Source organism: Oncorhynchus masou, chromosome 22 (assembly GCF_036934945.1).
Source record: "Oncorhynchus masou masou isolate Uvic2021 chromosome 22, UVic_Omas_1.1, whole genome shotgun sequence".
NCBI lineage: Eukaryota > Metazoa > Chordata > Actinopteri > Salmoniformes > Salmonidae > Oncorhynchus > Oncorhynchus masou.
Window position 1 is genome coordinate 54,759,561 of NC_088233.1, and position 24,690 is coordinate 54,784,250.

General features: G+C 40.8%; 1 protein-coding gene across 2 annotated transcripts in view; it reads left to right on the forward strand.

Moving 5' to 3' along the window:
* Positions 1 to 563: 563 nt before the first annotated feature.
* Positions 564 to 24,690, forward strand: part of LOC135509709 (forkhead box protein O1-A-like) — a 75,534-nt gene continuing 51,407 nt past the window's right edge. For both annotated transcript variants that reach the window (XM_064930588.1, XM_064930589.1), the window contains exon 1: positions 564 to 1,454. In XM_064930588.1, coding sequence (XP_064786660.1) covers positions 858 to 1,454 — 597 coding nt within the window. In that variant the 5' untranslated portion in view covers positions 564 to 857. The remainder of the gene's footprint in view (positions 1,455 to 24,690) is intronic.

Genomic DNA, 24,690 nt, shown 5'->3' on the forward strand with positions numbered 1-24,690 from the left:
AGAATATGTGCTGTAAAATTGCCAATTTCTCTCTCCACCCAAACCAAATTTCACATAGGGCCCCCAAAAAGGATAGAGCCAGCCATGCTCTGTGTTATAACTGTTTATTATATATACCATTCTATAAAATGTTTTTTACATTTATAAGCTATATATAATAAAGAAAATATAACAGTTAATAGTATATAGACGTTATTAATTATTTTATAAATCCAAGGCTTGTCCAACATTATATAAAGTATCTTAGGCCTATACTTAACATTGACACGCCAGACAACTTTCCCCTAAGAAGTAGCCCAAAAATGTTTTGGCAGACATAACTCGAAAACACATTGCTATGACCTGCTTGCACTTCCTTGAGCATTTTCCATATTTATACGTTTTAACTCATTGCTCTGGCCCCCGTTTTCAGGGTGGGAAATATTGTTCACGTTAGAATAAGAACAGAAACATGTATTATGTCAAAACCAAGTCCTGTTTACCTTATACACATACCATTGGTGGCCGCTGACTGTCACTCAAGGTCTTAGTGGGTGTTACCAGTTGACTTCGTAGGATTTACGAACCTAATAGATCTGTGATTGACAGTAGACAACGACAGTCAGGCGCGATAGACACTACGAACAGAACACAGATACACTTTGCCTGGTACCGCGCAGTTTTAGATAAAAGACATCCAGAGTGAGTTGTATTTTTGATTCCATCATCGCAAACAGCCGGTTTTCAACTAGTGCCCTCTATCAGAGTTCATGAAGAAGTGACGACGCTTTTTACACTTTTACATTTGGTGCCTGGACTGGACGATTCATTGAGTGTCTTTATGTGACAGTTGAGCTATTTGTCCGTTTACTTTAGAGATGGCAGATTTACCGCTGCCGCAACAGTTGGTTGATATAGACCCGGATTTCGAGCCACTCTCGAGGCCCCGGTCATGCACCTGGCCTCTGCCTCGACCAGAGTTCATCGAACCCGCCTGCTCAAACACATCTTCACCGGCGCCTTCAGTCAAACAGGAGCCTGTCGAATACATCAGTAACCTCAGTTTTTTAGAAGAGTCGGAGGACTACGCGGAGGATCAGAAACCGCTCGTTTTGTGCAATGATTTTCAGTGCCAGGGGAACTGCATACACCCGCAGCAGGAGAAACAACATACACAGCAGTTACAGCAGCATCAGCAGCACCCGTGTCCTCAGCTGCCGCACCAGCAACAGGTGCCCCCGGTCTCATCCCCCAACGGGTCGAATTCGGTGGCCGCCGCCGCAGCCGTGCAGAGGAAAAGCAGCTCGTCGCGTCGGAACGCGTGGGGGAATATGTCCTACGCGGACCTCATCACCAAGGCGATAGAGAGCTCACTGGAGAAGCGACTCACCTTGTCTCAGATCTATGACTGGATGGTGAAGAGCGTGCCATATTTTAAGGATAAAGGAGACAGTAATAGCTCAGCAGGTTGGAAGGTAAGCAGCAATACTTATCAGTTCTTACGTGATATCTATATAACATTATGTAGGCCTTTTTTATAACCAACTCGTTTTGTAATAAACCCTGTTTAATTTTTCAAGTCAATACAATCACGAGGTTTAATGCCAAGAATGTCCCAATTCATTAATTCACTGTGTGCCACAATGTCCTGCAGTGCAGCGTCATTGATAGATAGAAGTATCTGGGGATCACGGAGCAGTGATAAAAGACAATAACCAAATTGTGTATAATTATGAAGGACGGCTGATATTCCCCCCCACCTGTTGCATGTACATGGTGCGGTGGTCTCACAAGAGTGCGTACGGTGCGGTCGGTGGCTGGTTAGGCATTGTCTATTTTATCAAAGCCAGATTTACTCACAAATAAACCTTGATGAAGCCCAAGTTCACCATACAACATATAACTCCAATAACCAGAGTGACATAGGCTATTCACCGAATTTGACAAACAATTTTCACCAAATGTATATACCAAATGTAAATATCAAGCTATACAAGAAATAGCCTCTGATGGCGGCATACTTCATATCATCCAACAGAAGGACACACTGCTCAACTCATCTCAGCCATAGAATAATGGAGCCAATACAGTGCATTTAAAAAATATTCAGACCCCTTGACTTTTTCCACATTTTGTTAGTTACAGCCTCATTCTAAAATGGATTAAATCGTTTTTTTTCATCGATCTACACACAATACCCCATAATGACAAAGCAAAAACAGGTCTTTAGAAATTTCTGCAAATGTATAAACCCCCGACATAACACATTTACATACAGTACCCATCAAAAGTTGGGACACACCTACTAATTTAATTGTTTTTCTAAATTTTTACTATTTTCCACATTGTATAATAATAGTGAAGACACAAAAACTATGAAATAATATATGGGATCATGTAGGAAGCAAAAAAGTGTTAAACAAATCACAATATATTATATATTTGAGATTCTTCAAAGTAGCCACCCTTTGCCTTAATGACAGCTTTGCACACTCTTGGCATTCTCTCAACCAGCTTCACCTGGAATGCTTTTCCAACAGTCTTGACGGAGTTCCCACATATGCTGAGCACTTGTTGGCTGCTTTTCCTCCACTCTGCGGTCCAACTAATCCCAAACCATATCAATTGGGTTGAGGTCGGGTGATAGTGGAAGCCAGGTCATCTGATGCAGCACTCCATCACTCTCCTTTTTGGTCAAATAGCATTTACACAGCCTGGAAGTGTGTTTTGGGTCATTGTCCTGTTGAAAAACAAATGATAGTCCCACTAAACGCAAACCAGACGGGATGGCGTATAGCTGCTGAATGCTGTGGGAGCCATGCTGCCTTGAATTCTAAACAAATCACCTGTATTTGGGGAGCTTCTCCCACTCTTCTCTGTAGATTCTCTCAAGCTCTGCCAGGTTGGATGGGGAGTGTTGCTGCACAGCTATTTTCTGGTATCTCCAGAGATGTTCGATCGGTTTCAAGTCCGGGCTCTGGCTGGGCCACTCAACGACATTTAGAGACTTGTCCCAAAGCCACTCCTGCGTTGTCTTGTTGGTGTGCTTAGGGTCATTGTCCTTTTGGAAGGTGAACTTTCACCCCAATCTAAGGTTCTGAGCGCTCTTGTGCAGGTTAGCAACATTCTTTGCTCCGTTCATCTTTCCCTCAATCCTGATTAGTCTCCCAGTCCCTGCCACTGAAAAACATCCCCACAGCATGATGCTGCCACCACCATGCTTAATCGTAGGGATGGTGCCAGGTTTCCTCCAGACGTGACGCTTGGCATTCAGGCCAAGGTGTTCAATCTTGGCTTCATCAGACCAGATTATCTTGTTTCTCAAGGTCTGAGAGTGCTTTAGGTACCTTTTGGCAAACTCCAAGCAAGTTGTCATGTGCCTTTTACTGAGGAGTTGCTTTCGTCTGGCCACTCTACCATAAAGGCCTGATTGGTGGAGTGCTGCAGAGATGGTTGTCCATCTGGAAGGTTATCCCATCTCCATAGAGGAACTCTAGAGCTCTATCAAAGTGCAGATAGGGTTCTTGGTCACCTCCCCGACCAAGGCCCTTCTCCCCCGATTGTTCAGGTTGGCTGGGAGGCCAGCTCTAGGAAGAGTCTTGGTGGTTCCAAACCTTTTCCATTTAAGAATGATAGAGGCCACTGTGTTCTCGGGGACCTTCAATGCTGCAGAAATGTTTTGGTACCCTTCCCCAGATCTGTGCCTCAACACAATCCTGTCTCAGACCTCTAGGGACAATGGAAACAGTATTCCCCTGAGCTCAATTCGAATCTCATAGCAAAGGGTCTGAATATTTATGTAAATAAGTTATTTCTGTTTTTTATTTGTAATACATTTGCAAATATTCTAAAAACCTGTTTTCACTATGTCACTAAGTCATTTTTCTTTGTCATCATGGGGTATTGTGTGTAGATTGATGAGGGAAAATATTAATTAAATCAATTTTAAAATAAGGTTGTAACGTAACCAAATGTGGAGAAAGTCAGGTGTCCGAATAATTTCTGAATGCATATGGCACATATGTATATGGCACATTTCTTCTCACTAGTTTGCAGTACAAACACCATAGACAGGTTGGTTGTTTAGCAATGAAACCAACGTGTGCGCAACTATGTTTTGGAAAGGGTTGGCTTAAATTGCTGACAACCTGTAAACTATGTTTCATCGCCAATGTTTATTGAAAACATGAATGCATTTACACAATTTGCACTTGTGTCTCTCAAATACATTGTAACTGTTAGCTATATGGCAAATTTGAGCAATGACATGAAATCAGTCAAAACACCTCAAAAGACATGGAATCAAGAACACGATAAAACTAGCTTAAACAAGTCACTTACAATTCCTCACATGGCAGTTTCTTGTAATTTTTGCTAACTATCTGGCCATCCAGAATCAAACCAACACACTGACTTTAAAACATTTAAAACGTCAAAGTGTCATCAAAACAAAATTCTAGCTTGATAAATCAAATGCATGAAAGCGATGTTGTCTATTCTCATGTTCATTCACAATTGAGAATAGTCTATGCTCAGGCTTAGGCTATAGACCTTTTTTTAACACCTTAGGATAGAATATTTGGGAAATAAGATACTGTTAATAACTTTAACTTTAATTTAAGATTTTATGATAGGCCTAGTAGGAGGATAGATTATTGGCCATTTAGTTTTCAACCTTGCGTGAAGGGATTTTCCCGGCACGCATGGGTCATTATTAAGCCTAAACTTGATTAAACTTGTCATTAAATGTTTCTATAGGCTATTGCTATGGTTTGTTCTCTCTAGTTATTAGTCCCATTGCTACCTTACGTTTTTAGGCTATTAAAACAACCTTTTGAGATAGAACTCTGTCACATTCACAGTTTGATTGGGAGAAAGTCATGCATAAAACAATAAAAGACTAGCCTAACCCGCAACCAAAAATGCATTCGTAAGTCTTTCATGTTGAACTTCTCTGCGATAAAGTGATAAACCTGGCTTTCATTTGAACACTGATATTGTAAGAAACGACATTCCTCTCATCTCTGACCGGCTGCCTACTCCAGGTTGCTGTGTCTGTCAAGCTGAGTGTGGTGCCTGCGATCTGACGATATTCTGTCCATTCCTCTGATAAAAGTCAGGACGATACAGCTAATTAGTGACCTTAATTTATCAATCAAGTACAAGGGAGGAACAAAAATCCACAGACACTCAGCAGAATGACTTTGACACATGTACAAGTGTGTAGTGTATTTTTTTAACGTATCCTACTCCCCCAAATACACCCTCAGATAGTGGGGTCAAAACCAGGGATCAGCCATTATTGGCAGCAACCCTGGAGCAATTATGGTTAAATGGCTTGCTCAAGGGCAGATCAACAGACTTTTCATCTAGTCAGTTTAGGGATTCAATCTAGCAATCTTTCAGTTATGGGACCAACACTCTAACCGTTAGGCTACCAGGGTACACCAGCATGGAGACCTAAAGCAGCACCTAAAACTTTACCATGCCGTCACGTTAATCTGAGCGAAGTCATCTGACCTCCCTGTAACGCAAGTCCTGCTAACATGCCCCGTACACTCACACTAGGCTGTGAGATCACAGTTTGTCTTGTGATTTAATGATCAGTTTGACGTATTACGTCTTGTGGGGCCTCAGTGTGTCTGGTGACTGCTACTAGGAATCACAGATTCAGAGGTGCGGATTAGACCAGCCTGACCAGGGATCAATAGCATTCTTCCTGCTTTATAACTCTCTGGTTTACCATGGTGGTTAGCTAGATGGTCATATTTAGCTTAGTTGGTAAAGCACGGCGCTTGCAACAGCAAGAGAGTGGGTTTGATTTCCAGACCACCCATACGTAAAAAATATGATGCATGCATGTCAGTCACTTTGGATAAAAGAATCTGCTTAATGGCATATATGATAATTACATTGTAATTCTGAATTGAGTTGTAAATTGCTCTTTTTTCAGTTCTTGAATTTGAATTGACCACACCCCACAGGAAACGTAATTTGAATTTGAATTAAAACCTTGTAAATGTAATTAAATGTAATTGAAAATGTAATCTACGTAATCCCCAAAAGTAATTATTTATCCTGAGAGGGCCATAAACAATAAATAGTAATCCCGCATACTCCAAGAAAGGTTCAAATCTCACCTTTCTGGTAATTCTTTTTATAAATTGCTGAGGTGTAGTCACTTTTGAGGACAAAAGCTCAAGTTCAAATATGATACAAATATTATTTATTTCCTATTCAACAAATCTGTATGAATAAGGCTCGAAATGACTCATATCTTTTTAGTATATTGAATTTATAAACCAACTAACTATAAGATTTCATCTTTTTATAACTGTAAAATACATATTTGTATATTTAGCGTTAGAGAAAATGTGCATATTTTCTAAAGTTCTCGATCAAAACGTCTGCCCCCATTGCTGTAAACGTCTCACAGATATCTAAGGAATCTTTTTTTTAAATATATATATTTTTTAGCCCCTTTTTCTCCCCAATTTCGATCTTGTCTCATCGCTGCAACTCCCCAACTGGCTCGGGTGGCGAAGGTCGAGTCATGCGTCCTCCGAAACATGACCCGCCAAACTGCCCTTCTTAACACATGCCCGCCTAACTCGGAAGCCAGGCGCACCAATGTGTTGGAGGAAACACCATTCAACAACGACCGGGGTCAGCCTGCAGGCACCCAGCCCACCACAAGGAGTTGCTAGAGCACGATGAGCCAAGTAAAGCCCCCCCGGCCAAACCCTTCCCCAATGCTGGGCCAATTGTGCGCTGCCCCATGGGACTCCCGATTACTTACGGTTGTAATACAGCCCTGGACCGAAGCAGTGCCTTACACCGTTGCGCCACTCGGCCTGATCTCATCTTTCATTTCATATTAATCTCTTCCGTCTATGACAAACAGAAAGTGTTTTTTTGTTTAAAATCAATGAATTATTTTAGATTACTGACATGAAATCCATCCTTGAATGAGATACAGCGACGAAACCACTTTAGCCTGCTGCGCTACGGTGTACGGATTCCAGGCATATATGTTGTTAGTGGCTGTGACGTAGATTTCATCCAGGAGTTGATGGGACAGTCGGAAGAGCGAATGAAATGGTACGAGTGACATTCCAGCTTCAAGTAGTGTCAGATTTCACATCCTGCTTCACATAGGCAGTAGAGACATACTTCTGGGTCTGTGAGAATCAGGGCAACCCCTCAATGCAATCAATTTTGAACTATGGTGTCCAAATATACATTTTAAAGTGAAAATCTCTATCGGAACCGGTACCAGAACCCAAAACAGGGGACTTTACATATAAGAGAAGTTACATTTTTTATTCAATTAAATTCAATGAAATTCAAATGACTTATCGCCATAGTAATGTTTATTTTGACATGTAGTATAAGGTCAGTTTTAAAAGTCATTCTCCTAAAACAATTTGAAATAATTAAAGTGATCATGTTGAGGGTTCAGTTGTTTATAATAGTTAATAATTTCTTACTTATTTTGAAATATATACGTTACATATATATACGTTATTCTAAAATGGATTCAATACCCGATTATAACAAAGCGAAAACAGGTTTTTAGAAACGTTCGCAAATCTATTACAAATGAAAAACAGAAATATCTTATTTACATAAGTAAACAGACCTCTTGCGATGAGACTCGAAATTGAGCTCAGGTGCATCCTGTTTCCATTGATCATCCTTGAGATGATTCTACAACTTGATTGGAATCCAACCTGTCTATATAAGGTCTCACAGTTGAAAGTACATCTCAGAGCAAAAACCAAGCCATGAGGTTAAAGGAATTGTCCATAGAGCGCTGAGACAGAATTGTGTTCAGGCACAGATCTGGAGAAGGGTACCAAAACATTTCTGCAGCGTTGAAGGTCCCCAAGAACACAGTGGCACCTAAAGGACTCGTGGACCATGACAAACAAGATTCTCTGGTCTGATAGTTTAATCTGGATGTCACATCTGGATGAAACCTGGCCCCATCCCTATGGTGAAGCATGGTGATGGCAGCATCATGCTGTGGGGATGTTTTTAGCAGCAGGGACTGGGAGACTAGTCAGTTTCGAGGGAAAGATGAATGGAGCAAAGAATAGAGAGATCCTAGATGAAACCCGCTCCATAGTGCTCAGGACCTCAGACTGAGGCAAAGGTTCACCTTCCAACAGGACAACGACCTATGCACACAGCTAAGACAATGCAGGAGTGGCTTCGAGACAAGTCTCTGAAAGTCCTTGAGTGGCCCAGCCAGATCCCGGACTTGAACCCGATCTAACATCTCTGGAGAGACCTGAAAATAGCTGTGCAGCGACGCCCCCCATCAAATCTGACAGAGCTTGAGATGATTTGCAGAGAAGAATGGGAGAAACTACCCAAATACAGGTGTGCCAAGCTTTTAGCATCAGACCCAAGAAGACTCAAAGCTGTAATCATTGTCAAAGGTGCTTCAACAAATTACTGAGTAAAGGGTCTGAATACTTATGTAAATGTGATTTTTAAGTTTAGGATTTTTTGTACATTTGCAAAAATTTCTGAACCTGTTTTTGCTTCATCGTTATGGGGTGTTGTGTGTGGATTGATGACGGGGAAAAAACGATTTAATCAATTTTAGCACAAGGTTGTAACATAACACTGTGAAAAAAGTCAAGCGGTCTGAATACTTTCAGAACACACTGTATTTAAAAATATCAGAATTCATTGGATCAAACATCTCATGACAAAGAAAAATACTGTTTGATATATTTGAGTTGTAAACAAACTAATATTTGAAATGGTATGTGTATTCTTTGCATTAATAAGTGGCCCAATTTGTAAGTCGCTCTGGATAAGAGCGTCTGCCAAATGACTTAAATGTAAATGACTTAAATGCATATATCCATCCCTTTGATAAAATATTTGCCAAATTAATGAGATTATCACGTTTTATGTTGAATTGGTTTGAATTGCTTGGAATTAAATTCTACTTCCTTGAATTCAAATTCAATTCAAATTCTGCTTACTGTGGTGTGGGATCAATTCATTGTTTTAATTGAATTAAATGTAAAAATTCCGAATTGACCCCAACATTGATAATTAAGTGTCACGTCCGTTGAATGGATGAGACCAATGCTCAACGTGATGAGAATACATCTTCTTTAATGAAACTAAGAAAATGAACAAACTTACCAAAACAACAAAACGAATGTGAAGCTATATATAAACAAGTGCAGACACAGGCAACTAACCATAGACATACAAAACCCCTAGACAGGAACAAAAACACATACATCACCCATGTCACACCCTTACCTAACCAAAATAATAAAGAAGACAAAGAATACTAAGGCCAGGGCGTGACATTATGTTACTAGAAATAATGGTAGTCTTCAGGGGAACCTCAACGTAACAACAGCAGCAGTACAACTTCAGAGAAGTTGACTCGTTTCTCAAAGCTGAAGTGTATTCTCTGGGATGTGAAACACTCTGATCACAGCAGATGGAAATAGATTGAATAGAGCCAAGACAATTCCCTATCTATATCTAGTTGATTCTGTCTACACATTTCTCACAGCTGATCCTTTCCTGTGAAGAACACGTTTCTCCATTATAGGTGAACCAACTTGCTTATCATAAGTGCTTCATAGAGCATTCATTAACTATTCAAATGTACTACTTGGGTGCTTCACAAATCATTCAAAAAACGAATGGCAATAAAATGTACAATAAAGCCTTTATAAATGGTTGTTTGCTTAAAGCCAAATCTGTGGACAGGAATGGAGGCCTACTCACAGGCACAGGTAACTATGTTTAGAACTGTCTCTCATTCACTCCACTACAGAGCTGAAGTTTTTGCCTATCAGTCTCGAGTCTGTTATGTTACTCTTATGGACGCCAGGCACCCCTCCCTTCTTCAGGCTAAAAATAGAGGATTACCTGGAATTACCTGCGATACTCCAGAGGTGTGTTTCAAGACGTAACAGTTATTGCCATTTGCTCTCGTTCTCCTTGTTCAAGGTCAGTGTCAACGTTCCATGCTGTCATGGGATGTTTCTTTGGATCCACTTTTAAGCTTTAGCTGTGGGTATGTGTGTCAGAGAGAGAGAGAGAGAAGAGGAAATCGAGAGAGACAGAGGGAGAGAGAGAAGAAATAGGAAGAGAGACAGAGAGAGAATGAATAGACAGAGAGACAGAGAGAAGAAAGAGATACTAGCAAAGTCTTCTCTCTGTCTCATTGCAAAATGTGTAGAATTGAAGGATATTAGCTTAAATTCTGCAACAACAAAATATGTCTCTGCCCCATGACAAAATGTGTAGAATTGCATGAAATTAGCTTGAAAATTGCGAGAGAAAAAATCAGCCTTGCCCAGAAGCCGCTTTTAAAATGTTCCTTCCAGGGCCTGAGACTTGGTTCGTCCGTCCGTGCACTGACGAAGTTATAGTAAAACTATGAGTGGGTCCCTGATGAATTTGCTATCACAAAAGGGGTCCTCGGCCCTAAAAAGTTTGAGAATCCCTGCTTGGAGGATCCCCTCTTAGTATAGAAAGGCTATTGTATTATGGTCTTCTTTTCAGTCCAGCATTTCGTTATGATGGACTCAGCTCAGCCAAGACTGAAGAATAGTTTCTCTCCATCATAATAGACTTGCTAAAGAAATGTCCCAAAGTCATTTACACCACCTATACTGTATGCACATTTCAGAATATTGCATTTACTGTCCTTCTAAAGCAGAATAAATCATATATTTTCTCACATAATCCTTTTTGATCCAATTTAACTATGCCTATAGACACAGTGTCCATGATGCTATGGTTTGTTTGTGTGCCAATCCTGAATGTTTGGTTCCTTTTAAACTCTAACACAAAAACACCTCTGTTTATATTAGTAATGTATTACTCTGTGTACCTGTCCATATTCCTCAACAGCACTGTTTATGTAGCAAAATACCCTGCTGCTGGTGGCTGTGCAAATGTTTAACAGTCAGCATTGATGTGGCCGGTTGCTGGATGAACCTTGGTACCCCATCAACTTTTAAATTCCAGAGGAGTGAGGGAAGAGAGTGGAGAGATTCCCCCCTGTCCAGTGATACAGCACGTGCTTCGGCCTCCCTCCTCTTTGTCACTCATTTTAGTGACTTCTTTCGAAACAAACAAGTTCTAGAACCTCTGTTGGAAAACTAGAGAGAGAGACCCGTAGCAGACTTATCTGAAAGTAAACAAAACAAAACACACTATCGGTCGATGCACGCGATGATATTCTAGCACAAGAGAAGCACAACAAACAGTGAGTGAGTGTGTGTGTTCAGAGTTGGTCACGGAAAGATTTGGCATGCACTGCAGGTTATTGGCACCCAAATGCACTGCATGACTCCCGTGGACACAATGACACAATTCCCTGTTGTTGTCAGTTCTACAGCGCTCTGAGTTTGTTGTGGTGTCTTACAGACATCCAGGCAATCAGAGAAAGCTTCACTCAGCTCTATTTCTCCACTTAGTGTTGGGTCACACGTGAATAGCAGACAGTGACACTGCACTAGACTAGACAGTTGTAAAAGAACCATAAGCCTCAGTGGAGCTGGTCTGGCACTAGGCCAGTTCAATAAGAGCTATCATAACGCTGGCACAGGAAGTTGTCTCCTTTACTACAGCACTGTGAGCTGAGAGCAGGCTTGGGCTCAGACTAGAGGCCACATGTATCAAGCATTTCAGAGTAGGAGTGCTGATCTAGAATCAGGTTCCCCCTGTCCGTATCATCTTATCCATTGTGATCTTAAAGGCAAAAATAATCCTAAATCAGCACTCTTACTCGGAGATGCTTGATAGGCTACACATAGCCCCTGGACTAGGGTGATTGACTGCTGTAAGTGTGTGGTTGGAAGAGTAGAGAGAGAAAGAGCAATGAGAGAGCACAATGGCTATTGCAGAATAACAAGAAGAGCATTGCTTTGGTGATTCGTCATAGAAGAGTTCTCCTCCTTGATGTTCGCCAAAGACATTCCTTAACGGCTTGTTTGTGCTTTTTAAATAAAATGCCCCACCAAGGTTATTATAGTACACTAAAACTGCATCTAAAACTAATCATGAATAAACTATTTAGTAAATTGAAATAAAATAATTAAGAAACCTGTTTGAAAAACTTAAAGTATACTGAATACCATATATAACCATATTGAATTACATTTCTCCTTTACCCAAATCCAGATAGCTGATGTTCTGAAAGAGCTGCAAAATCTGGACCCCTACAAATCAGCCGGGCTAGACAATCTGGACCCTCTCTTTCTAAAATTATCTGCCGAAATTGTTGCAACCGCTATTACTAGCCTGTTCAAACTCTCTTTCGTATCGTCTGAGATTCCCAAAGATTGGAAAGCTGCCGCGGTCATCCCCCTCTTCAAAGGGGGTGACACTCTTGAAACAAACTGCTACAGACCTATATCTATCCTACCCTGTCTTTCTAAGGTCTTCGAAAGCCAAGTTTACTGACCATTTTGAATCCCACCATACCTTCTCCGCTATGCAATCTGGTTTCAGAGCTGGTCATGGGTGCACCTCAGCCACGTTCAAGGTTCTAAATGACAATCATAACCGCCATCGATAAGAGACATTACTGTGCAGCCATATTCATCGACCTGGCCAAGGCTTTCGACTCTGTCAATCACAGCATTCTTATTGGCAGACTCGACAGCCTTGGTTTTCAAATGATTGCCTCGCCTGGTTTACCAACTACTTCGCTGATAGAGTTCAGTGTGTCAAATTGGAGGGCCTGTTGTCCAGACCTCAGGCAGTCTCTACGGGAGTGCCACAGGGTTCAATTCTCGGGCCGACTCTCTTATCTGTATACATCAATGATGTCGCTCTTGCTGCTGGTGATTCTCTGATCCACCTCTACACAGACGACACCATTCTGTATACTTCTGGCCCCTCTTTGGACACTGTGTTAATTAACCTCCAGACGAGCTTCAATGCCATACAACACTCCTTCCGTGGCCTCCAACTGCTCTTACTGCACGCCCGTCCCGCATCACTACTCTGGACGGCTCTGACTTAGAATACGTGGACAACTACAAATACCTGGGTGTCTGGTTAGACTGTAAACTCTCCTTCCAGACTCACATTAAGCATCTCCAATCCAAAATTAAATCTAGAATCGGCTTCCTATATCGCAACAAAGCATCCTTCACTCATGCTGCCAAACATACCCTCGTAAAACTGACCATCCTACCGATCCTCGACTTCGGTGATGTCATCTATAAAATAGCCTCCAACACTCAACAAACTGGATGCAGTCTATCACAGTGCCATCCGTTTTGTCACCAAAGCCCCATACACTACCCACCATTGCGACCTGTACGCTCTCGTTGGTTGGCCCTCGCTTCATACTCATTGCCAAACCCACTGGCTACAAGTCTCTGCTAGGTAAAGCCCCTCCTTATCTCAGCTCACTGGTCACCATAGCAGCACCCACTTGTAGCACAATCTCCAGCAGGTATATCTCACTGGTCACCCCCAAAGCCAATTCATCCTTTGGTTGTCTTTCCTTCCAATTCTCTGCTGCCCATGACTGGAACGAATTGCAAAAATCTCTGAAGCTGGAGACTCATATCTCCCTCACTAGCTTTAAGCACCAGCTGTCAGAGCAGCTCACTGATCACTGCACCTGTACATAGCCCATCTGTCAACAGCCCATCTACAGTGGGGCAAAAAAGTATTTAGTCAGCCACCAATTGTACAAGTTTTCCCACTTAAAAAGATGAGCGAGGCCTGTAATTTTCATCAGAGGTACACTTCAACTATGACAGACAAAATTACTTTGTAGGATTTTTAATGAATTTATTTGCAAATTATGGTGGAAAATAAGTATTTGGTCAACAACCAAAGTTTATCTCAATACTTTGTTATATACCCTTTGTTGGCAATGACAGAGGTCAAATGTTTTCTGTAAGTCTTCACAAGGTTTTCACACACTGTTGCTGGTATGTTGGCCCATTCCTCCATGCAGATCTCCTCTAGAGCAGTGATGTTTTGGGGCTGTTGCTGGGCAACACGGACTTTCAACTCCCTCCAAAGATTTTCTATGGGGTTGAGATCTGGAAACTGGCAAGGCCACTCCAGAACCTTGAAATGCTTCTTACGAAGCCACTCCTTCGTTGCCCGGGTGGTGTGTTTGGGATCAAGCTGCTTACCTACTGCAGATTCAGTCTTCCCAGCCTGGTGCAGGTCTACAATTTTGTTTCTGGTGTCATTTGACAGCTCTTTGGTCTTGGCCATAGTGGAGTTTGGAGTGTGACTGTTTGAGGTTGTGGACAGGTGTCTTTTATACTGATAACAAGTTCAAACAGGTGACATTAATACAGGTAACGAGTGGAGGACAGAGGAGCCTCTTAAAGAAGAAGTTACAGGTCTGTGAGAGCCAGAAATCTTGCTTGTTTGTAGGTGACCAAATACTTATTTTCCACCATAATTTGCAAATAAATTCATTACAAATCCTACAATGTGATTTTCTGGATTTCTTTTGCTCATTTTGTCTGTCATAAAGTGTACCTATGATGAAAATTACAGAGCTCTCTCATCTTTTTAATTGGGAGAACTTGCACAATTGGTGGCTGACTAAATACTTTTTTGCCTTACTGTATCTACCTACCTCATCCCCATACTGTATTTATTTATTTTTTTGTGCTTCTTTGCACCCCAGTATCTCTACTTGCACATTCATCTTCTACCGATCTACCATTCCAGTGTTTAATTGCTATATTGTAATTACTTCCAATGATTGGTTGACAATAGAGCCTTCCACAATGCAGGCGATGGCTGCAGGAGGAAATTGGTGAAGAGCAACTGCAGAAACATGCAGTCGACTGCAGTCAAAATTTCATGACCTTTGATCCCAGGATTTTTGTAAAGTTCCTGCAGTTGACATGTAGGCGCAAGTCTGACAATTTTATCCCCAGAATGCAACACACTTTGAAATGCTGACTTGACTAAAGTGATCTGCTCAAACGTGCCCATTGAGATTAGTAGACAGAGTATCCACACTCCAAAGTGGTAGCCACAGGACCAAAATAGCAGAGTTTAGCCTCGCGTTTCAACACTCTTGGTTGTGGCAAAGATTTACTGTTTACTTCATGCATCTACGTCATCTCGCTGAGTCTACTTTTAAACCTCACCTAACCTATGACCTGACCCATCACCCCAACAAAACAAAAGCTACACAACACATAAATGACTCCTAGCCTCCCATGTATAGGCTACTTTATGTCCCTAATTCTAAAACAGAAACAAATATACATGTTTTTATAAAAGTTCAACTAAATAAAAACTAGTCAAGTGGATCTGAAAACTAACTGAAACTAAACTGAATTTCATATAAAAATCGTAAAACTAATAGAAAAAACAACAAATAGAAAAACACAAAACTATAATAACAAATACTATATTTTGGGACTCTAAACCAATCCCTCTGTGCGAAAGGAATGTAAAAAATATATAAAATAATGCACAACAATATTCTTGTATGGACCGTCATTTTCTTTTTCAGTCAAAACACTTGGACTCTTACAAGATCTATTTAATGTATTATTATTTTTTGCTATCTTGCCAGCGCTGTCTGAGGCTATGTGTTAATATGGATGTGTGAGTTCAGATAGGGTGACTTATTATAAGAGATGTTCTACAACAAAAAATGTACTGGAATTGGAATGCCCTGGGCCAAAGCCATGGTAGTTAGTCAGCTCAGTGGTGATGATACAGGAGAGGAGAGCCGGGGAGAACCGACTCGGGAGGTGAGGAGGATTATGGGAGCTACACTTCTAATTAGATCAGATACACAGACAGACAGATGGAATAACAAATAGAAGAGGAGATGCAGACGTAGTTAGAAATACAGAATGACAGGTAGCTGTGGACTGACAGACAGTCAGGAAGACAGGCACAGACACGAACATGGACTCATAGGGATTAAGCCTAGCATTTTAACTCCTCTCACACATCCTTCTGTGCTTGACTTGTTTTCAATTGACGTTCTGCAGTAAATGCCTAATAGTTGAGTGTTAAGGGAGTTCAAGTGCAGACAGAAATACTTCTGAGCTGTAGTACCTCCTCTTCTGTGAGATGAAACTAACAACCTTATGTCAGGAAATGCCTGCAGAGCTATGTGTGACTGACTGGCTGCCGGGGCTGAACAAAATCAGTTTCCCTCATGTGAAAACCATTCATGTACAAAACGGCTTCGTCACTGCATGAATTACTGCCCTGTCTATAAAGCACCCGTTTTCCTCCTAAATATGTCTGATATTCTTCAACATAGCCTGGGTGTGCATCGCAGCAAGGGTAGGGTAGGGACGCTAGGTGCTGCTAGTAGCCACAGACCTTATTTTTAGGCCTGAAAACCATAACTCAATTAAATGTTCTTCTTACCTGCTAAAACAAACAACAGTTTAGACCAGCATTAATTTTAAGCTGGTCGGATGCTTGTCAAGCTGTTGTGACCAGCATGGTCTAACTGGTGCTGCTGGCCGACCAGCTTTTGTTGTGTTTTCGCTGGTGATCAGTATTTGCTGTGTTTTCAACACCAGCATTAGCTAAAAAATACTAGCATCAAGTCACATTATACAGCCTTATGAAGACATGATTCATTCCTGTTGAAATCCAACCAGAGTGAATTCCCACAAACTGCATTCAGAATGACTGCCAGGATTAGGACAATACACGAGACTACCTAAACCATCTAAACTGGAACAACCATTTCAGTAACAGGTGAAATAAGTTAAACTAACACCTTAGATTAGTTTAGTTTTGTTATTTATATTTGTGTAGTATAAGATACATGAATTGATTAATTAATCCATCAATGTACAGCACATGCAAAACACAGATATTGAAACAAACAATTAAAAAAAAATCTAACTGCAAAAGAGCATGCTGGGAAATATGAAAAGTACAGGTGTGGTTTTGCAGAACAGCAACATTCTGATTACTTGGGAGCCAGCCTCATTTGAGATTGGATCTCACAACTTCTCACTTTCCTGCTTTGCCACTGGATCTGTGAGTATAATACAGATTGTTAAAAGACTAGAACCAATAGACATTTTTCCCTATGGGGGAATCCTTTTTGGTGCCACATAGAACCCTTAGATTTGTCCCTATAAGGCACATATGTCAGAGTCCTATAAGGTTTTTTACATGATCTTTTTATTATTAGAACCGTTGCATTTAAGCCGGCAGCCCGCAGATCTTTTACACGCACCAATACTACATTTCCCACAATGCAACGGTGACGCAGGAACTGCTTCATTTCAATATTTATTGGCACAGCTCGTCAGCATCACAGTAAAATTAACTTTCAGATACCCATCAAAAATGGCAAAACGGAAGGTGGACACTGAGAACCGGGGGTTTCAAACAAGGTGGGAGTCCACGGAGGTAGCTGGAAAACCAAAAGACAAAGAGTTCTAGACAGTTATGGACTGGAACAAAGGCTACAAAAGGCAGAGGAATTAAAACGGGCCTCAAATCTCGACAGGCTCTGTTCAAAAAAGTTCACAAGGCCAGGCTGCTGTCATTTTATTTTGGCAGAAGAGATCAAATCATTTACGGAGGGGATTTCATCAAAAACTAATTAAAGTTTACTCTTTTTAAAAAATATGTGAGTCTGAGCAGAAACACCATTGCCGAGAGAGTAGACCAGTTGTCCATCAATCTAAAAGAGCAGCTTGTAAAAAGGGAAAAGATTTCATTGCATATTCCTTGGCTGTGGATGAGAGCACCGAGTTTCTGACATTGCCCAGTTGTCAATTTTCATCAAAGCCTAAGCGTACAGAGGAGTTTTTGGCTTTACGTCCTACAGTTGATTTGTAAGGCAAGATGTGTATGCCTTATTGTTGGACACAGGAGCGGACTGGTGGCAAGATATTGCAAGAGGAAAACGCGACAGGTGAGCTGACAGCTTATCATTGTATCATACACCAGGAAGCGTTTGCGGTAAAGCCTTGAAAATGGAGCATGTAATGAGCATCATCACGCGCACAGTTAACTTTATCAGAGCCAAAGGTTTGAATCACCGCCAGTTCAAGGCATTTCACGGAGTTAGTGGTGATTTGCCTTATCACACAGAGGTATGGCTAAGCCAGGGAAAGGTGCTTCATAGGTGAGGAGTCATATGTAAATGGCTTTTCTGTGTGACATTACGAGTCATCTGAATGCAATGAACTTGCAGCTGCATATCTCTGATATGTTTGAAGGCATTTAAAACCAAACTGGAAAGAAAATTTGAGCCATGCCAGACCATGAAAGAGAAGCTCTAAAAATTTGCTGACTTTGAAGCACAAAAAAGCAGGTTGGAACTGCTCGGTAACCCATTTGCTGTTGATCCAAATGGAGTTGATTGACTGTAATTTGATCACACAGAAGTCGACTTACTGCTGAACACCTCCACTCAATTCTGAGGATTTCCTCAGCTTATGAACTTGTGGAAAAGATGGGACACCACCAAGTATCACCCTCAACCTCAAACAAGTGAACATTACTGTGCAATCACATATTTAGAGTTTTTACTCAGTTTAAAAGTTAAAGTTTAATATTTGTTTTCACTGCATACCAGTTTAAATTTTTATAAGGGAACCCTGAGGGCAAAATTAGTGGGTGCTGCGGAGTATTTGTTGCTTTGTCATGTTTGGCTATGTTGCATGTTGTTTTTGATTAATAGATTTTTGCACTTTATTTTATTGTATTTCAATCCAATTATATTTTAAAAATATTTCAGTTGGAGTTAGAACTCTCTCATGAGGAACCCTCTGGTTCCAAGTAGAACCAAAGACAAGTTCTACAGTTATACTTATAGGATACTTCAGTTATGCATACGGCACACTATTAAAATTTACCTGTAATTTGATAGTAAGTTACCGGCTACTAAGTTGTTGTAAAAAATACTGTATTTTTACAGTTGAATGAAGGCATTATTGTTGTAAAAGGACTTATTTACCTTAATTTCACTGCTCTTACAAATGTAGGTGAGGGCACTGTGGTGGCTGGGTCATATTAGCATATTTAGGGGCATGGTCTAAAAAATATATATATATATATATATTTGAGCCAACCGTTAGTGGAAGTGTTGTACCAGTTTAAATGGTTTTATCATTATGTTGATGAAAGTCAAGCACCTCAATTGACCACGCTCAGGTCTACAGTCTTGCGAAGAGCTTGTGATAAAAAGCATTATACTGTTAACCTTTCTGGCGCAGGCGTTCCGCTAGCGACGCACCTCGACAACATCCGGTGAAATTGCAGAGCGTGAAATTCAAATTATAGAACTATTTAACATTCATGAAAATACAAGTGTCATACATCAAAATAAATCTTAACTAGTTAATCCAGCCGCTGTGTCAGATTTCAAAAAGGCTTTACGGCAAAAGCACACCATGGGAATATCTGAGGGCAGCGCCCCGCACACAAAAGCATGAAAAACATTTTTCAACCAAGCAGGTGCGCCACAAATGACAGAAATAGCGATATAATAAAAGCCTTACCTTTGAAGATCTTCTTCTGTTGGCACTCCAAAAGGTCCCAGCTACATCACAAACTGTCCTTTTGTTCAATAAAGTCCTTATTTATATCCCCAAAAACTCAGTTTAGCTTAGCTGAGCTTAGCTCAGTTTAGTTTCCCTCCTTCAAAATGCATACAAAATGAATCCCAAACGTTACCAATAAACTTCTCCAAACAAGTCTAACAATGTTTATAATCAAAGCTCACATACACTAATACGTAAATAAACTATCAAATTTAAGACGGAGAATCGTTATTGTCTTTACCGGAGATAAACAACAAAGAACACGCTCTCTTCCACGAGCATGAAAACACTACAGCCAAAATGGGAGCCACTTAAAATTCTATTTTATATTTGAACTGAAGGATGTTCAGCTTATGTTTTGATTCAGGGCTGGGTTTATTTTATTGTTACCACCCACCAGCGTAGTGCTGTTTATTAATCAGAAACAGCTGCAAAGTTATTCCTCTTTGAGACTGAGATTAGCCAAACAGCCTTGTGTTTCCTTGGCCACAAATTAAAATAGGGGGTGCAAACTTGTTTTGACACCTGCACTTTTTTTTAACCTGAAAAATATCATAAGCCGTTGGATAATTTGTCAATTTTTTTTAGCGAGTCTGTATGTAAAAATGATGTATGACCATTTTATAAACTGTAGCCACTGGGATTTTTGCCCATTCTTCAAGGCAAAACTGATCCAGCTCCTTCAAGTTGGATGGGTTCCGTTGGTGTACAGCAATCTTTAAGTCATACCACAGATTTTCAATTTGATTGAAGTCTGGACTTTGACTAGGCCATTCCAAGATATTACATTTTCCCCTTAAACCACTTGAGTGTTACTTTAGCAGTATGTTTAGGGTCATTGTCCTGCTGGTAGGTGAACCTCTGTCCCAGTCTCAAATCTCTGGAACACTGAAACAGGTTTCCCTCAAGAATTTCCCTGTATTTCCCCGTATTTAGCGCCATCCATCATTCCTTCATTTTGACCAGTTTCCCAGGCCCTGCCGATGAAAAACATTCCCACAGCATGATGCTGCCACCACCATGCTTCACTATGGGGATGGTGCACTCGGGGTGATGTGAGGTGTTGGGTTTGTGTCAGACATAGCGTTTTCCTTGATGGCCAAAAAGCAACATTTTTGTCTCATCTGACCGAAGTACCTTCTTCCATGTTTGGGGAGTCTCCCACATGCCTTTTGACGAACACCACATGTGTTTGATTATTTTTTTCTTTAAGCAATGGCTTTTTTTGGCCACTCTTCCATAAAGCTCAGCTCTCTGGAGTGTACAGTTTAGTGGTCCTATGGACAGATATTCCAATCTCCGCTGCAGAGCTTTGCAGCTCCTTTAGGGTTATCTTTGGTCTCTTTGTTGCCTCTCTGATTAATGCCCTCCTTGCCTGGTCCGTGAGATTTGCTGGGCGGCACTCTCTTGGTCTCTTGTGGTGCCATATTCTATCCTTTTTTTAAATAATGGATTTAATGGTGCTCCATGGGGTGTTCATATTTTCAGATATTTTTTTTTAATAACCCAACCCTGATCTGTACTTCTCCACAACTTTGTCCCTGACCTGTTTGGAGAGCTCCTTGGTTTTCATAGTGCAGCTTGCTTGGTGGTTCCCCTTGCTTAGTGGTGTTGCAGACTCTGGGGTCTTTCAGAAAAAGTGTATATATACTGAGATCATGTGACACTTAGATTGCACACAGGTAGACTTTATTTAACTAATTATGTGACTTCTGAAGGTAATTGGTTGCACCAGATCTTATTTAGGGGCTCCGTAGCAAAGGGGGTGAATACATATGCACTCACCACTTTTCATTTTTTATTTTTAAGAATGTTTTAAAAGAAGTTATTTTTTCCATTTCCCTTTTTGTGTATTTTGTGTATGTCCATTAAAGCTAGGCCTCAAAATAAAGCCTTATGAGCTATTTAATGTATGGTCATAAAGAGTTTAATCATAACACTTGCCACAGGACTGAAAATTAACAAATTCAAACATGTCTCTGTCACTAAGAAGTACAGTCATGGGTGGTAACTCTACAATTCACTCAAAAGGAGGGGGGGGGGGGGCGGCATCAAACATCCTCAAATTCCAGAGTTGTGTGCTCATATCCCTGCCTTGTCCGTGTCCTCTAGAGTTTCCTGAGCGGATGCCACTGCTTGGCCTTTTGGGTCTGCATCTAGTGCACTGCTTTTGACCAGAGCCCACAACATAGGGAATAAGGTGCTATTTGACCAAGAGGCTCTCCAACCAGGCTCTCTCTCTCTCTCTCTCTGAGAAAGAAGGGCTTGTTGTTGTATCTTCTCCTAGAACTTCCCTTCCCTCTCTAGTTTTGCTGTATGAAGAGATGTCTGTATGAAGAGATGACTGTATATGTTTAAAGCAGTAAGAGTAGTGTGCAGTGGTTTGGGTTCATGTAGCAAATACAGTGCCTTGCGAAAGTATTCGGCCCCCTTGAACTTTGCGACCTTTTGCCACATTTCAGGCTTAAAACTGTATTTTTTTGTGAAGAATCAACAACAAGTGGGACACAATCATGAAGTGGAACGACATTTATTATATATTTCAAACTTTTTTAACAAATCAAAAACTGAAAAATTGGGCGTGCAAAATGATTCAGCCCCCTTAAGTTAATACTTTTTGCTGCGATTACAGCTGTAAGTCGCTTGGGGTATGTCTCTATCAGTTTTGCACATTGAGAGACTGAAATTCTTTCCCATTCCTCCTTGCAAAACAGCTCGAGCTCAGTGAGGTTGGATGGAGAGCATTTGTGAACAGCAGTTTTCAGTTCTTTCCACAGATTCTCGATTGGATTCAGGTCTGGACTTTGACTTGGCCATTCTAACACCTGGATATGTTTATTTTTGAACCATTCCATTGTAGATTTTGCTTTATGTTTTGGATCATTGTCTTGTTGGAAGACAAATCTCCGTCCCAAGTCTCAGGTCTTTTGCAGACTCCATCAGGTTTTCTTCCAGAATGGTCCTGTATTTGGCTCCATCCATCTTCCCATCAATTTTAACCATCTTCCCTGTCCCGGCTGAAGAAAAGCAGGCCCAAACCATGATGCTGCCACCACCATGTTTGACAGTGGGGATGGTGTGTTGTGGTTGATGAGCTGTGTTGCTTTTACGCCAAACATAACGTTTTGCATTGTTGCCAAAAAGTTCAATTTTGGTTTCATCTGACCAGAGCACCTTCTTCCACATGTTTGGTGTGTCTCCCAGGTGGCTTGTGGCAAACTTTAAACGGCACTTTTTATGGATATCTTTAAGAAATGGCTTTCTTCTTGCCACTCTTCCATAAAGGCCAGATTTGTGCAATATACGACTGATTGTTGTCCTATGGACAGAGTCTCCCACCTCAGCTGTAGATCTCTGCAGTTCATCCAGAGTGATCATGGGCCTCTTGGCTGCATCTCTGATCAGTCTTCTCCTTGTATGAGCTGAAAGTTTAGAGGAACGGCCAAGTTTTGGTAGATTTGCAGTGGTCTGATACTCCTTCCATTTCAATATTATCGCTTGCACAGTGCTCCTTGGGATGTTTAAAGCTTGGGAAATCTTTCTGTATCCAAATCCGGCTTTAAACTTGTTCACAACAGTATCTCGGACCTGCCTGGTGTGTTCCTTGTTCTTCATGATGCTCTCTGTGCTTTTAACGGACCTCTGAGACTATCACAGTGCAGGTGCATTTATACGGAGACTTGATTACACACAGGTGGATTGTATTTATCATCATTAGTCATTGAGGTCAACATTGGATCATTCAGAGATCCTCACTGAACTTCTGGAGAGAGTTTGCTGCACTGAAAGTAAAGGGGCTGAATAATTTTGCACGCCCAATTTTTCAGTTTTTGATTTGTTAAAAAAGTTTGAAATATCCAATAAATGTCGTTCCACTTCATGATTGTGTCCCACTTGTTGTTGATTCTTCACAAAAAAATACAGTTTTATATCTTTATGTTTGAAGCCTGAAATGTGGCAAAAGGTCGCAAAGTTCAAGGGGGCCGAATACTTTCGCAAGGCACTGTACAGAGGTGCAAAAAAGTATTTAGTCAGCCACCAATTGTGCAAGTTCTCCCACTTAAAGATATGAGAGAGGCATGTAATTTTCATCATAGGTACACTTCAACTATGACAGACAGAATGAGAAAAGAAATCCAGAAAATGACATTGTAGGATTTTTAATGAATGTATTTGCAAATTATGGTGGAAAATAAAAATCCTACAATGTGATTTTCTGGATTTTTTTCTCATTCTGTCTATAATAGTTGACGTGTACCCAAACCATCTCAATTAGGTTGAGGTCGGGTGATTGTGGAAGCCAGGTCATCTGATGCAGCACTCAGTCACTATCCTTCTTGGTCAAATAGCCCTTACACAGCCTGGAGATGTGTTGGGTCACTGTCCTGTTGAAAAACACATGATAGTACCCATTAAGTGCACACCAGATGGGATGGCGTATCATTGCAGAATGTTGTGGTAGCCATGCTGGTTAAGTGTGACTTGAATTCTAAATAAATCACAGGCATTTTCACCAGCAAAGCACCCCCACACTATTACACCTCCTCCTCCATGCTTCACGGTGGGAACCACACATGCGGACATCATCCGTTCAACTACTCTGCGTCTCCCAAAAACACGGCAATTGAAACCAAAAATCTAAAATTTGGACTCATCAGACCAAAGGAGAGATTTCCACGGGTCTAATGTCCATTGCTCGTGTTTCTTTTCCCAATCAAGTCTCTTCTTCTTATTGGTGTTCTTTAGTAGTGGTTTCTTTGCAGCAATTCGACCATAAAGTCCTGATTCACTCAGTCTCCTCTGAACAGTTGATGTTGAGATGTGTTTGTTACTTGAACTGCAATTTCTTAAAATAATGATGGACTGTCATTTCTCTTTGCTTATTTGAGCCGTTCTTGCCCTAATATGGACTTGGTATTTCATCTTCTGTATACCACCCCTGCCTTTTCACAAAACAAATTATTGGCTTAAATGCATTAAGAAGGAAATAAATTCCACCAATGAACTTTTAACAAGGCACACCTGTTAATTGAAATGTATTCCAGTTGACTACCTCATGAAGCTGGTTGAGAGAATGCCAAGACTGTGCAAAGCTGTCATCAAGGCAAAGGGTGGCTACTTTGAATAATCTAGAATCTAAAATATATTTGGATTTGTTTAACGCTTT